Here is a 16,814-nt window from a genome sequence, read left to right as displayed (position 1 = left end):
CCCCCCCTCAGAATTTTTCTGAATTTACGCCACTGGTCTGCTTGTCTTTGTTTCAGTCTACAACTAACACGCTTCACCCTAAAATTAAATTTTCATAGAAATTGAATCTCATTTTTATATTCAAAAATAATTAAAACCTGAAGTAACCGCTTCAACTTTAGTCTAATAGCATCCAAAATCAATTTCTCGAAGGACTTTTTTCCTAAACTCAGTTAATTTTAATACATATCTGTTCAAAACCAGACCTGATCCAACTAGATCACAGCTCCAACCGGGTTCATTTCAGACAAAATACATTACTATCTACCTTGTTCAATCCTTAATTTTACAAATTTTTAGGAGATCCAAGATGTTATATGTCGCATAAATTTTATATAAAATGGGTTCGATCAAGAGGTGATCAGACACATTAGCAGAAAGATGAACATGAATGAGTAATCATTCATGAGTAACCATGAATGATTCATGAAAATCATGATAATGATAATCATGAATGAATAATCATGAATGAGTATGAGATAAAGTAACCATCTGAGAGCCAAAACAAGATCAAACTTTTGGCCTGGTATTTTATCGTTTTTTTAATGCAGTTTGTAGTCGAATCATTCACTGTTGACCCGACAAGTGTTCTGAAAATTCCATAAGACTCCTAGTCAATTTTTAGTCCACCCCAAAAGCCATATTATGTGATCTTTGGACAGTTTTTGAACGAATGGCTACCTCAAAATTTCTATTGAATGCATTATGGGAAAATATGATGTGACGAGGGGGTAGCTGCCCTCCGATCATTTTGACTCTTAAAAAGGGTAGTTAAACTTCCTATTTTTAATCCAATGAGCCCCTTCCGAAGTTTATACGACCACCCTTTCCATAAAAACCAGGAAGAGGGAGGGAGTTTTTCTTAAGAACTAGCATGTGTTGCATTTTCTTTCAAATTGAAAATTTGCCCCAATAGCAGCTGATAGAATTTTTTCCAAGAGGAGGGTAGGTAAGGTATATTGGTAGGAAAGTGCTATTTAAAATCGCACAAAAAATCACACTTTCCTTATTTATTTCATGTTTTCAGCAGTGATAGCTGCTTGCTTCTCCTTAAATTTGTGTTTAAAAAAGATAAAGATCATTTTCTAAAGCTTGATGATACATCATTAAATTGAATTCTTTATAATAGGTAAATTTTGAGCAATTATAGTTTAAAGTTTCTAGGCTCCATGGGAAGCTATTGGGTTCTTTGATGAGACTACTGGTAATTCTGCAGATATCACCAATCAGAACAGAAGGAGCCATTACAATAGTCTACCATTCATCTAACTCAAATACTTTTTTGCAGGGAGTTTTTTTTAATTAGCTTTTTTTAATTAGATTTTTAAAAGATGTTACCAAAAAAGTGATTTTCTATATTTTTTCCAAATTTGATTAATCGTCTCTTTAATTGAAATTAAATGTCAAGAATGAGAACATTTAATTGAGGATCGCTATAAACAGGTTATTAAGTTTGACTTACCCCGATTCACAGCATGAGCTCCACTTGAAAGAGTATCAGCAGTTTTCTCATATCCTAAAAAACAGAATATAAGTATTCAGTTCCCACTCAGTTGGTACGTCGTAAAACAGCATTGACTCTCAGAAAAAGTGGCGGCACATTTCATCCAGTTGGACAAAGACCATGTCCTTTCAATAGTTGTACTAGATAGAAAGCAACGGGGACGGGGGGAGGGATTGGAAAATAATGGATAATATCACATTAGGCAGGAATGATATCACAAGGGATTTTGGGGATTTATTTGCGGCAAGCAAAGAAGAAGCTTCAAATATGACAGGGTGAAAGAACAACAGTGTATTTGCCTCTGGCTTTAGGTGGCTTTACATTGTTGAGTTTGAAGTAGTATGCATCAGGTTGGTACTACTTAAAATTTTCAGAATAAAGAAATACGAATTAAATTTCAAAGCAGGACAAGCTCTTTCTTTTTTCATTGCAAGGAAAAGAAAAGAAGTAAATTGTTAAATTATTTAATCTCTCAAGTGGGATGCCTAATGACACGCCCACAAAATTACGCATTTTTCTAAGTTCTATTTCTGCTAAGATCTGAAGTTATAACTACTCAAATCATTATACAGACATATTTTGCTTTAAGCTGAACTCGTTCGATTCAGTTTTTGTATCTTTAGTTTAAACTAAAAAATACTTTGTAACGAAGAAAACACGTCGATAATTCCAGCCAGCAAAAGAAGGAAAAATAGTTTATCAGTTGTCCTTTCATATTTGCTTAGGGAGGGCTTCGTTGATTCTAGTGTGTTTTTAAGGTATGGTTTGTTTTTATTTTGTCTTGAGGACTTGTATCTATTTTTTTGTTCATTATTTCCTTTTTTGCAATAAGGACGGTTGAGCGCAGATCTCGAGCGAAATATTTACAAACTAATTTTCTTTATTTCACTAGCTGGAATTAACCTCTTTTTTTATTCGTTACGAATTATTTTATTCTGTCATGCTGAGGTAGTGTTATCTTAGAAATAATTTTGTTAATTAGATTGAAAGAAAGTTTTAGATGTATGTTTGGTGTGGGTTAAATATATATTAGAAACGAAGAAATGGCTGGTCATATTTCTTTAATATTTATTTTGAAAGGGAAATCGCCAAGCGTTTCAATTAATAATTTTAAATCGATTAGCTTTCTCAGAATCCAAATTGACACTTTTTTCCCCATCTTTGGAGTAAAATTGTTATTTTGTGCCAAAATAACAATTGATGACAATTGACTGTGACAATTGTTTTGTTGCTTAAAAAGGACACTAAAGCTTCTAGTATCCGTGCAAACTAAAATAACGACTAGGGAAAAGAAAATAATAAACACGGTTCTTTGATCACTCTTCTCGGAAAAAATACAAAATTTTACTCTTTTATATATAGTGCCTTGACCCGTGTAAAACATGCCTGAAATCCCTTAATGCTGATTTTGATGGTGTAATTTTCATCAAAAAAATGTTTTTTCCCCTTTTTCTAGAATAGGGCAAGGCTTATAGTTCATTACCACAAACTGTTTGACGATGAGTCTCGAATCTAAAACTGACCACCCTGATTACTTAAAATAGCGTTTGTATTTTAGATGGACAGGGCGTGATTTTTTTACCTGATTCAACAGTATCAGCAACAGCTTGTCCTGCCCCTTTGACAGTTTCCTTTGTGCCATGTACCACTGAACCTAAAGTATCAAAGACTGCTCGCTCAGCTCCAATCAAAGCATCAGCTGCTCTTGTTAAGAGTCCATGTTGACTGAAATGTATAAGAATAATTTTAAAGAGATATAAATAATAATGTTCTAATTTTACCGCTTGTAAAAAGGGTCCCTAGGATGAACCACGCTGATGTAACATTTCCATAGCACTTTGAAAACAGTAAAACAACAGAAAACAATTTACAAGTAAATCAGCTAGTCTAATGGGCCTACTTACAATAGTAATTAGGCTGTTAATAGTCATCTTGATATTCACCAATGTTAGTTTCTATGAGACTGACAGAAACTTTGTGCATTCACAAATTTTCATAATATATATAAAACCTAAATATCCTGAAAATACAACTTTTGCCAAAAATTGAGCCATAATAAGAGCCTTACTGGATTCAAGTTTGGAATTAGTACATAAATATACTAAGCCAACATAAAGGAAGAATTCCCGTTTTTCTACGAACATCTATAATTGTAATTGGTTGCAAGGGCGGATACAGGATTTTTTTAGGGGGGGGGGCGCAAAATAGGTTGATCCGGTAAACTTGCGTTAAGAGCAAGTTTAATTAACACAAACTTGCGTTAATTAAGTAAATTAAGCTATTTCAGACTAAGTTAAGGGGGTAGGGGGCGCCCCCTAACCCTCCCATGGATCCGCCACTGATTGGTTGTAATAGATAGACAGATAACTAGATCGATTTATTCAACAATAAATTTAAATAAGAGCCAAACACATAAACAGGAAATGTTTTGTTCAGAATAGGAAAGGTTAAACAAGAAAGAAACAGGAATGGATATACGGATGTCAAATTAAGCAACGGCATATTAACATCACTACCCGTTTCAAGGATAAGGTTTCTCTCTTTCTCATATACTTAGAAAGCGCTACCACCAAAGAAGGAAAAGATATCTGCATAATTGAGCAGATGTATAAGACAGAATTAAAACAATGAAACAAAATTTTTAGATTTGCACCACGAACAAATGAATTTAGGCTTTCTGAGAATTCAAAGATTCATCGATATCTTCATTTTAAAGATACTAAATGATGTCTGGAGTAGAGATTCTCATCACGAAGAATACCTAGGAACTGGACACGTGGATCAGTAGGTCTACTGGGAGAGCCCATTGAAAGGTGAGAATCCAATAGTCGAGGACAAGCGTGAGAAATTTGCAAGAAAATCAGAAGGCTCGACTTAGCAACAAATATACAAAAAAAAAGAACCTTTAATCTTCATTTAAATGAAACGAAAATCAGACAGATTTTCACCATAGGAATTTCGATATCACACAATTGAAGTTGGAAGTTCAGCATTTTCAAACTATCTTATACCTTATAGCTTTATTCTGTCTCATCCTTTCCTGCACTTTATCCTTTACCTACATCTTTCTTTAAATCGAATACACACGAGCTCGTTATTAATTTATTATTAATACGTTATTAGGTTGCTATTAATAAGTTATAAAAATTGTCCTGAAAGTTTTTATAATTACCGAAACCTATAAATAATATTTCACCAGACACTTTTTCCATTATGTGCACACAAAGTAACTAAAATAATAATTTAAGTACAGACACGAAAAAATAACACAACTTACCTTTTTTGATATTCAGGTGAGATATACGGTTGCTCTTCTGGGGATAGTGGAGATTTGCGTGCTTGCTTTTCAAACTCCCCAGTTTGACCAGGAGTCTCAACTTTAGTTTCTTCTTTCACAAGAGTTCTTGCCGATTTCGTAGGTGTTCCTGTTTGTGGCATATGTCGCACTGGCTGAGCATGCGCGATAGGACGCTCATATAGTGCTTCTTCATGCCGCCGTGCCCCTTCTCTGGGATGCATTGGTGTACTTTGGGCAGTTGGAGATACCGACCTATCATCAGCATTTTTCATATGAGATTGTCCCCTTGGTGAAGGAGGGACGCCCTGAATCTGCTCATACCCGCGTTCTCTTTCTCTAAAAGGTTCTCCCTCTTTCCCCTTGAATAACACATGCTGCTGAACTGCTTGACTTCCTTAAAGAAAATTTGGTTATATAAATACAAGAAACCCTCTTATTTCGATCTTTCATGGACTGGATTAGTTTCAACGCTTACTGGATTTAAACCTTAGAGCTTTGTTGTTAAAAACAACAAGTGTATAGTAAGCGTGGGATTTGTCAGGAAGGGGGCTAATTGTCCTCCATTCTGTTTGTTCTTAAAGAGGCACTAAAATTTTTAATTTTTGTTAGAATGAGCCTTCTCTCGATCTTCTTGGGCCCTTGGTTTGATACGATTATCCCTGGGGGCGACAAAAAAAAAGCAACAGACAACGCACATCCATGATCTTTAAAAAAAGACGAAGACCACACTGGCTTTCCATCATAAAAACAAAAAATTTGGGACTGTTAATTTTTCAATTTCAGTTTTAAAGATCTCATTTTAATGTAAATTTTATTTAACTACATACGTAGCTTGCTGTGGACTGCTCTTGGATATAGAAATGACATATATTTAAGGTGTACAAAATTTCACTATCTAGGTAAATTCCCTGATGTTTTACAATCCCAAACATTTGATATAACGGCTTTAAACTACAATGGGGTTCTCTTATTGTTTTGTAGTTAGGGAGGGAGGGAAATAACTGAAAGGGTGTATATTCATGCCAAACATCCCAACTCTCATCGAGCTTTCAGATATATACAGAATTAGTTCTAAGGGAGACGAGGGGAGGGTGGAGGTAGAAATTAATAGTCCCAGGGTGGTATCCGGGACTTTTGTTTGAGGGTTATTTTTTCCGGGGGGGGGGGGTGTACAAAAAAAACTTTAGAAACGCATCAAAGATGTGAAGTCGATATTTAATCCCTCTTTTTTCTGGGAATATTTCTAGTCTACGCTGTTATTATGAAAGTAAAGAATGACATTAAACCCCAAAATGAGCTGAATCTATTCCGTATAGGAGGGGGACTGTCCCTTCCTCATCCCCACCTTCACATCTCAGTCACAAAAACTTCGGAGGGTGCTCATTATATTAGAAATTGAGTTCTATTCCTTTTAATAGGTCGCAGGTTATTGGAGACCAGGCAGCAACGGGAGGGGTATTTTCTGGGGGTAAACGCTGGCTCCCCCAAAATCCTTCTTTACTCACTCATTTCAAAGAATGCTGGACATTGTTTTGTGGCAGCTGATTATGGGTAGATAGTGCTAAAGCGTTCGACTCTCAGGGTTTTGTTTATTAGGTCATACATATGACAGATTAATCCCTTTTAAAGTTTATCCCTGCAGCAACCTTTAAAACTGTGTTGATTTGCATAAAAAATTTGATTTTCAAATTAAAATTAGTCCATTTTTGGGTCCTATTTGGCACTGACTGAGCACAAAATTTCGGATTTCTGTAGATTGCAGCTAAAAACTAGGATACATCAAAATTTCCAATGCCATTTTAACTCCTTTAATAGCAAGAAAACTGGAACTGAAGACTAAACTCACAAAACTAATTTGCCGCACTCCTTTAAAGCAAAAGATAACTGATCTTACTATTAATCATTGATGAGGGAGTCATTTCAAGCTTTAATATATTTGTTGTAAATTTGCCATGCCAAGGAAGTCTATTTCCCTTGGTCGCTCTCCTGTCCAAAGCTGCCCTGTTATGTAGTTGGATTTTCCTTTCCCTTGTTTTTATTATGCATTTTAGGCGGTTGATATTTTTTTTCTGTTAATAGGTAGTTATTATTTCGAGCGTAGCTCCCATTTGGCTCTATTTAAATATTAATTTAAAAAACTTTTCACTGAATAAATTTTTTCAAAGAAAAGTAGAGCTACATAAACTAAAGACAAACAGAAATAAAGTCAAAAAACATTTCAGGCGTAAAATGACCATAAATGGTTATTACTAATTAAATGAAACCCAAAAGGAGCATAAAACACAATGAATTAACCGCAAATGAGCAGACATTACCACACAGAGGAGTGAAGAGTCCATAAAAACTAACATAATAGTAGATGAACTCATTTAACAACAGACAAAAGATGGAAAAAACAAGGCAACACGATTCATCGCTGCCTATTATAAAGTATGAATTCCATCTTTTTTGTTAGTTTAGCCTAGGGCTGTATGAGACCATTCAAGGGGGATGGGAAGGATTTGTGAAAAACACAAACAAAAGCGAACATAAAATTGGCAATCTAAAAATGACTATTCTAGCACGTCTCCTTCTAGAGAACTGCTATTCTAGACCTTTATCTCTATTTCCAATCTCCTTTTCATGATTATGAAAATTAAGAAATGCCATCTGTTTTTTGCACCACGACGCTGCTTCGTATTATGAAGTAAGTATTATAAGGGAAGAATTCCATCTTTTTTTGTTATTTTAGCCTTGGGCTGTATGGGACCATTCGAGGGGGATGGGAAGGAATTGTGAAAAACGAGAACAAAAGCGAACATAAAATTGGCAATCTAAATATGGCTTTATTCTACCACGTCTCCTTCGAGAGAACTGCTATTCTAGACCTTTATCTCCATTTCCAATCTCCTTTTCATAATTATGAAAATTAAGAAATGCCATCTGTGTTGTTATAAAGACCATTCGAGGGGGATGGGAAGGAATTGTGAAAAACGAGAACAAAACCGAACATAAAATTGGCAATCTAAACATGGCTTTATTCTACCACGTCTCCTTCTAGAGAACTGCTATTCTAGACCTTTATCTCCATTTCCAATCTCATTTTCATAATTATGAAAATTAAGAAATGCCATCTGTGTTGTGCACCATGACGCTGCTGCGTATTATAAAGTAAGTATTATAAAGGAAAAATTCCATCTTTTTTTGTTATTTTAGCCTAAGGCTGTATGAGACCATTCGAGGGGGATGGGAAGGAATTGTGAAAACCGAGAACAAAACCGAACATAAAATTGGCAATCTAAAAATGGCTTTATTCTACCACGTCTCCTTCGAGAGAACTGCTATTCTAGACCTTTATCTCCATTTCCAATTTCCTTTTCATAATTATGAAAATTAAGAAATGTCATCTGTGTTGTGCACCACGACGCTGCTGCGTATTATAAAGTAAGTATTATAAAGGAAAAATTCCATCTTTTTTTGTTATTTTAGCCTAAGGCTGTATGAGACCATTCGAGGGGGATGGGAAGGAATTGTGAAAACCGAGAACAAAACCGAACATAAAATTGGCAATCTAAACATGGCTTTATTCTACCACGTCTCCTTCTAGAGAACTGCTATTCTAGACCTTTATCTCCATTTCCAATCTCCTTTTCATAATTATGAAAATTAAGAAATGCCATCTGTGTTGTGCACCATGACGCTGCTGCGTATTATAAAGTAAGTATTATAAAGGAAGAATTCCATTGTGCACCATGATAGATGCTACAGAAAGTGACTACTAACTTACTCTGTGGAATTTCACCCAATATTTGACCACGAACAGGTTTGTTCAATGCTATTTCTTCGGGGTGCAATTGTATCTTTTCTGAAAACCTGACTTCGTTTCCGTCAGCTGGTTCAAATTCCTTGGATGCAACAGATTTGCCGTCAACGGTTAGAACAGCCCGACCATGTGTATCCGCTTCAACTGCAGCTTGGGCTCCCTGAAGAAGCTCATCTGGCTAAAAAAAAAAAAGTCCAATTTGTACTATCTCCTATTTCTCAAGAATTGCATAACACATAGGGGGGTTGAACACTTATAAAAGGTGAGAACGACCGTCATATTAAGGACACATCCAGCACAGTTTGCAGTGACTATAACCAGGTTTTACCTTTGTGTTGATGATGATACGATAACAAAATTGTTCCCAAATCCCTTCAACTTCATAGGCTCAGTGCCAATTCTTAGGAAACTTTAAAAGTACTATAGGTGTAAATATAGAATTCGGGCTGTTGTGAAGCAACATATTAAGCGAACAATTCATGCTTCATAAAATGTAGAAAAATTGTAGTTAACACATTTCGTCTTCAATTCCGTTATAATTTACACCCCCCCCCTTAATGTGCAAATATATATCCCAAATTATGTATTTCCCCCACATTTTGCCATGCGTAACTTGTTTTAACCCGAGTACCCGTCAGTGATGGTTCTGGCCTCTTTTGATCCCGGATCAGAATCTTCATTAGTGCCCCCCCCCCTGTCTCTCAAAAGTTTGCTGGCCGAATTTTAACATAGTTTTCATTCATTGACTAATTTTTATTTATTAACAAAATTTTTCATTTCATTAATTCTGACTTCTTATTTTATATGGGAAAAAGGAAAATTTCGGATTCAATTTGCTTACACTTACTACCAACTGCACCCTCTACTTTATTTTAATAAAAATGCAATTTAAAAAATTACAACATGATTATATTTGTCAGATTATCGATTTAAAATTTTGCGCACAATAAAATTTATGCGCCCGGGGCGACCCCCCCCCCTAAATTTGGTATCCGTAAATTCAATCTTTCATTTACTTTCATTTTTGAAATTTAATTTCATTGATCTAGCAGCTATAATGGCAAACAAAAACATCTGTTCATAATTTTTACGTATAATTTTTTAACATCTGAAGACCAAGCAGTGACTTATCTAAAAAAAAAAAAAATATTTATAAAATTAGACAAATAGTGTTACAAAGTGAAACTTTCAGAATGTTGATGCGCCTTATATATCTGCTAAACTATGACTAACAAGGTTTTAAAGGATTTAAAGTTTATTTCAAATTGTAAAAATCCCAATATGAAACTCTAAATGTGGCTTTAAATTCAATATGGCTTCAAATCCTAAGCCTACTCAAATCACTACAATTGTATTAGATCTGTTTTGAAGCAATTTTCTAAGCCTTTGGATTCTGTTTTAGTGGTTGATCTCTTCAGAAGGAACGTTTTAAAATATTTCGAATGTTTCCTTCTGAGGAGGTCAAGCAGTAAACAAATTTCAAACTTTGAAACTGAAAAGAAGCAGAGATAGAAGTTTGAAAACAGCTCCACATATCATGGTTGCAGCGGTAACTGCAACCTAGTAAAGAGCGAACCACAGCCCATAATAACCAAAAGTTAGGAAAAAAACTACCTAGTAAAAAACAATTGCCGTCTAACACTGATTCAGGAATGCTAGCTATTATTTCGGTTCGTCTTAAAAGTAAGTTTCATTGCGGAAAGAAATTTATGGTGATTTCAAAGAAAAACTAAAACCATTCGAAAATGGCGTCATATCAAAATGAAAAGTGTACCATTGGAATCACCATGGTCAAAATATCATAATACAGATAAATTACAGTCCCCCTCCTTGAACAACAAGGAAAATGACTTTCCTTGTTGTATTACTGATGTCTTCCCGTCTTTTTTGTTTTATTGTTTTTTTTTAGCAGGGCTAGGGGGTGACCAGAACATCATAGATAAATGTGTAATAGCTCATTCGAACGGAAATTAAATTTTCTAGTGCCCTTTTTAAGTGACCAAAAGGATTGGAGGGCAACTAGCCCCCCTCCCCCATAGTCATACGATCACAATTTTGAGATCGCAATTTTGTTCAACAGTTCAAAGGTCAAATATCTTTTGTTTTAGTGATGATACGACCCTACATAGTCCCCGGGGAAAGGGCTGCACACTGTATTGGTATCAGACGTATTTATATCATGCGTATCATTCTGAGCTTATTGTTATTGGGCGTATTGGTATCGCAGGTATCTAGTACAGATTTTCAATAGCTCATAAGATATTGCTCATATCTACGTCCAGGGGCGTAATTTCGTTGAAATCCAGGAGGGGGGGGGGGGGCAAAGTTCAAGCCAATTTTCCCAAATCAAGTGAAAACGGTAGTGAAAACTGAAAAATGAGCCATATATTACCAGAGACAAAGATATACTAAAGAAAAATGATATGTTTCTCTGGATGCTTGAATTATGCAGGCTTATCTTAGTTTTGACAAGATTCTTTACAGACACTAAATTTCAGCTGGGGGGCCTCAGGCGGCTTGGTGCTGCGGTGAGCTGTTAGTAGTAATAGTATTGTAATAATTATGGTCCAAAACCTTTAACCGGAGGTTTGCATAAATACCTCCCGTATGTTCCTCTTCCAAGGCCCTTTAAAAAGGCACGCAATCAGGAGCGGATCCAGGATTGTTTTTTTGGGGGGGAGGGGGCGCAAAATAGGCTGATCCGATAAAAAAAAATTTTTTGGGGGCGCAAAATAGATTGATCTGATAAACTTGCGCTAGGAGCAAGTTTAATTAACGCAAACGTGAGTTAATTAAGTAAATTAAACTACTTTAGACTACGCTAGGGGGGGGCCCCCTCGCCCCTCTCCTGGATTCGCCACTGTATGCAATTAAGGTGCAAACACTAATATATTAAATTAGGTTATAGAGGTGTGATTTTTTTGATACAGCGTTCGAGTTCGAAGTAGAGCGGCTTGCGTTCGACTCCTGCTTGTATGTTTTTTTTTTCAACCATGGTTTTCTCCCTTCTATGCAATCATTTTCAGATAATTTCATTGTTTTTGTAAATGTGATGCACTCATTTTTTAACGCATGTCCCATGAAGGTATTTGAACGAAGGTATTTGAAGGTATTAAAACGATTCAATTAAATTGAATTGAATTAAATTGAACAGAAACTATTCCGTATAAATAAGAGGTCATAGCAGTATTTTTTTCTAATTGAATTTTAATCGTTTTTTGTAATTGAATTTTAATCAAAAACGAGCATAGATTAGGTCTATTTAAAAAAAACAGGTTTTCCGAGGGAAGTAAAGAGCGAAGTTGAAACTTAAAACGAACAAAAATTATTAATTCATATCTGATGGTTGTATGTAATTTCTGCAATGAGATGGTATTGTCATCAGTATGACCCCATGCTCCTTGGCATAGTCCATAGTCCATTTGGACTATGGCATAGTCCTTGGCATAGTCCATCACATTTGGATGAAGATGACCATCATGCTTCTCTGGTATGAGTAGCTTCTTAGCATCAGGAGAAGCATGCAAATGCTTCACAAAATATTTGATGTAATTTATAAAGATAGGACCTTTGATCCACCTCTGAAGACAAGATAATAAATAAGAGGTCATAGCAGTATTTTTTTCTAATTGAATTTTAATCGTTTTTTGTAATTGAATTTTAATCAAAAACGAGCATAGATTATTTTAAAAAAACAGGTTTTCCGAGGGAAGTAAAGAGTGAAGTTGAAACTTAAAACGAACAAAAATTATTACTTCATAGCCTAACTAACATATATCAATAAAACTAATGCAAATAAATCAACTGTTTTCCCCTATTTTTGTAGGATTACAGGAAACTAGCGCTTACTGAAAACAAAAAATATAGGAGTTTTGGTATGGTAAAAGTAAACCTTTAAGGACACTTAAGGTTGTATAAAAGTAAAGCATTTTTAGATTGTTGCTTTGTTTATTTAAAATTCTACTTTAGCTACTTTTGGAAATCTTGGAAAGGGGTTAGGTTAAGAAAATGAAACTTTCAGAGATGGGTCTACAGGCTAAAGTATGTCCCGGGAATGTATTTTAAAGTACCTAGGCCTACTTCCACTCCTTCTCCCTATAGAGGGTCCTGACCTTTGATGACCTTTAAAATTAGTGTTATAAAAGTGAAACCTTGCAAAATAGATCTACTTAAATGAAGTAGGCTACAAAAAAATTATTTTCAACTTCACAACTTTGGTAAATCCCAATCTGTAAGGTTTTAAAGATATGGAAATAGATTTCCTAAATTTTGATAAGAAAAACATTGATATGGCTTAAAATTCTACTCAAATAACAGGAATTGCATTTTCAGCACTAAAGGCAGAGAAAAATAAACTGATAACTAAAAAATTAAGGTAAAATGCTGTTTTGTCAAAATTTCAATAAGTATAGACCTGTCATGTAGGCAAATTTCGGGAGCCTCTACAGGGAGAAGGAGTGGAGATAGGTACTTCAAAATACCTTCCCAGGACATATTTTAGCCTGTAGACCCATCCCTGAAAGTTTCATTTTCCTAACCTAACCCCTTCCCAAGATAGCCAAAAGTAGCTAAAGTAGAATTTTATCTTCTTTTCAGCTTCACTACTTTGTTCAATCCAAATTTACAAGGTTTTAAAGATATGAAAAAACATTTCCTAAATAAAAAAAACAAAAAAAAAACATTTATATGGCTTAAAATTCTGCTCAAATAATAGGAATTGCAGTTTCAGAACTAAAGCCAGAATACATTTGTTTTTTTTTGGGGGGGGGGGGTGAAAAATAAAACAATGTTTAATAGCAGCATACATGAGAAAAAAAGATGGATTGTAGAAAATCAGTAAGTTCACAAATTGGTCATTACCAAGAGTGACTTCTTGCAATATGGCCTTGCATTTAGGCTATAAACAGAATGTTTATCATTTACTTAAACAAAAATGTCTAGGCTACTTGGATCGTCATTCATAAACTGTCAATAAAACCATACATTATAACTTCGAATTTTAATACCTTGATTTTGATTTCCGCGTTTATTTCCATTTTTCTTCTTTATCCTTCAACTATCAAATATGTTCACTTCTTTTTCATGAACTGAGTTATCCTCAGATACGGCGCTCAAGAGGTAGTTGTTTACAACCCTTACTTGTCCTTCTCGGAAAAGGGTGATTCTCCGTCGGTCATATCAGGGTGATGAATCAGCAATGGAATTAAATCATTTTTGTTGTAAGCTATTAGTAAACAGTGTGTTGATTTCAAACAAAATGAAAAAATGTAGTGCAAAATTCGGTAATCTTGGTTTAAGATGGTTTTACTGAATTAAACACTATAATATAAAAGCGAGTTGTATCATTCAATTCCCCATTCAGCACTTTACAAACATAATAAACGCTACCGCGACAACTGCCCCCCCATCACTACCCCATAATGCCTTGATATGGTCCTGGGATATACATAAAACTTTGCTGAATGTTGGCTTAAATTAATTTTTTGTACTTATTTCTCCCCAGTACTTGGTTCGTAATACGAGATACTACCAATTTGAAAAAAAAAGTTTTTACATGGTCTAAAGGGTAATATCCAGGCATTAGGGGGGGGGGCTGGGGTATGTTTTTGACGGTCGTGCCTTTTATATTTGGAGAGAGTATTTAGTAGGGAATCGAATGACACTATACCTAAAATTTGCTGATTTTCTGTTTTTTTTTTCTACTCTGGCATTATAAACCAACGGTAGATAAGAGCTAAGTAAAACAAATAAAAATGCAGATCATCAAAATCAGCAAAATTTTGGCGCAGTCTCGGGATATATCCAGGCATTAGGGAGGAGGCATGGGATACAGTTAAGCTGGAAGCAAATCTGAAAATCCAATAAAGTGAAGTCTTATGAATGTTAAATAAGAAGAGGACATAAATTCCATTGTTACCAGTCTTAGGAAATGACAAAAAGGGACATTAGGATAGGGGAAGATTTGACAAGTGTAGATCTATTTACCTGGATCATTAGTTTAGCTTGAAGGCAAGGTGGAGGGGGGCTTAGTGGTTTTTTCCTAAAGCTGACACTAAAAGCCCAAAGAGGACATAAAAGGGAATGTAGAAGGGAATCCTTTTTCAAACTATCGTGGAGCCACACTTTTCAATAATACAACCAAGGATAGACCAGTGACCTAGCCATGAGGAAAAGTTCGGTAATGAAGAGATCCGACAGTAAAGTTATTGGCAAAGCAGAGTTTGGTCTCTAGCGGATATTAAAAGTGTAGCGATGACACTGATGGAAAGAAAGAAAATTTATTGAAAAGGTTTAATTTATAATTGGCAAAGCGTTATCCAATATCAAGAAAGCAATTCACGATGAGCAAACGAAAATAAAAGAAAAGAAAATACATTCTATTACTACTACTAACAACTCAGTGTGGCGCCAAGCCAACTGAGGCCAACACAGCTACACACGTTCCTCCTCCACCGAAATTTATTAAAAGCCTCCCTCTTTGCACCCTCTCAAGAAGCTCCTATTTCCCTCAAATCTTTCCTTACGAAACCTTCCGATCCCAATCGGGGACAACCTGCTTTCTGTTTAGACCTAGACGGTTGGCCAACAAGGATGATCTTTGGCAATTTGTGATCCTTCATCCGCTGAACGCGTCCTAGCCATCTCAGCTTTTTCTCTCATTATTTTCAACTCAATCTATTACACTTTGCGAGAACCTCAGAACGAATTCTCAAGCCTTCGCAGTGACGAGGCTCGCAAAAACTCATCACCAAAATTTTTGAAAACACTCATAATATACATACCACACAAAGATCCGACCAACCAGGTTCTACGTTGCCTGAGAATTAATGGGTCTAAGGTTAGTGTTGGGGATCCTTCATAGACTTTATTGAAACTAAAGGGAAATCCGCTGAAGAGATAACTAATTTAACAGTGGAAACATTAAAGCTGATGGACCCGACTTCTAAAATTGCCCAAGTCAAGCTTATGAAATTTCCTCAGCAATGGTTGATGTTAACATGGAGTCTCAAGCACGTGTAAAAGCCATCAATCCAAAAGCACAATTCATTTCTTTGCAAAGACAATTCCCTAAGCCTAGCAGCAGTTCATGCTACTTTTGTGTTTCTAAACTCGATCACTTTTTTCTGAATTTTGTTGACCAATTGTTCATGTTTTTCTTTTTATCACCAAACCATTGATGGAACGTGCTTACTGCTTCGGGGGCTGTCCCCTCCTCGATACCTCGCTCTTTACGCTAAAGTTTGAATCTGTCACACAACTTTATTTTTTAAAACAATAAAAAGCTTTAGCGTAAAGAGCGAGGTATTGAGGAGGGGACAGCCCCTTTCTCATACGGAATAATTTCTGTTCGTTTTAAGTTTTAATGTCGTTCCTTACTTTCAGTTAAAAAAACTTTTTTTTTATATTTAATTTTTGAACAATTTTGATTTAATACATGTTTTGATTTTGGCTCACCGTATATGAATAATTTAAACAAAATTTGCATATTAATTTTACTTTTATTTGGTTAAATGGCTTTCTCGAAACTTTTTAATTTTATTTACGAACGTTTTTATTAGTGATAAATATACGTAACTTACGAATTAACTTACGTAACGAACTTCTATATTCACATATTTTTAATACGTATATTAGGGGGTTCACCCCCTAGTCAATACCTTGCTCTTTAAGCTAAAGTCCGAATTTTGTTCCAATTCTTTAAAAATGACCGCTTAATCACAAAGGCCGCTAGTAGTAAGGGCCCAATGAGTTAAAAACCTACAAAAAAACCTACAAGAATATGCGTGTACTCTAACCGGTACATTGACTTGCCAGAGCCGGTCGCCTATTGCAACGAATAATCCATATCTTACCAAACTGGTTTTCTGAGGTAACACCCATTTTTTTGGGGTCAAACAGAGAGAGAGCTGGCGATCGCACTAACTTGATTAGTAGTTGGATTCGGATATAAGGAGTAATTTTCTTTACAATTCATCTTAGTAAGAGACTTGAATTCAGATAGAGAATAGTTTATTTGAGAGGATATTAGTGGAAAAAAATGAGTGGTGCATTTACATTATTGGAGATTAATGATGGAACCGACAGCAGCAGCAGCAGCAACGATATACAAGTACCCAATGTAGCTGTGGAAATAACCGCTGGCTGTAGACTGTGTCTTGAATGGGACATAA

At 35.4% G+C, this 16,814-nt stretch overlaps 2 protein-coding genes across 6 annotated transcripts in view; both read right to left on the bottom strand.

Annotated features, from left to right (window-relative positions):
* Positions 1–13,791, bottom strand: part of LOC148943519 (uncharacterized) — a 43,264-nt gene extending 29,473 nt beyond the window's left edge. For all 5 annotated transcript variants that reach the window (XM_089100940.1, XM_089100943.1, XM_089100942.1 and 2 more), the window contains exons 1-5: positions 13,650–13,791; positions 8,608–8,821; positions 4,821–5,235; positions 3,126–3,268; positions 1,502–1,555 (exon numbers count right to left, since the gene is read on the bottom strand). In XM_089100940.1, coding sequence (XP_088957066.1) covers positions 1,502–1,555; positions 3,126–3,268; positions 4,821–5,235; positions 8,608–8,821; positions 13,650–13,679 — 856 coding nt within the window. In that variant the 5' untranslated portion in view covers positions 13,680–13,791. The remainder of the gene's footprint in view (positions 1–1,501; positions 1,556–3,125; positions 3,269–4,820; positions 5,236–8,607; positions 8,822–13,649) is intronic.
* LOC148943518 (chorion peroxidase-like) overlaps positions 1–16,814 on the bottom strand; it is a 353,933-nt gene that overhangs the window by 196,539 nt on the left and 140,580 nt on the right. The window lies entirely within an intron of this gene.

The sequence above is a fragment of the Artemia sp. Qi Xiang Cuo genome, chromosome 15, assembly GCF_049724085.1.
Source record: "Artemia sp. Qi Xiang Cuo chromosome 15, ASM4972408v1, whole genome shotgun sequence".
In the NCBI taxonomy this organism is placed as follows: domain Eukaryota; kingdom Metazoa; phylum Arthropoda; class Branchiopoda; order Anostraca; family Artemiidae; genus Artemia; species Artemia sp. Qi Xiang Cuo.
The sequence above is the reverse complement of the archived record's forward strand: the minus strand, read 5'-3'. Positions and strand labels throughout refer to the sequence as shown.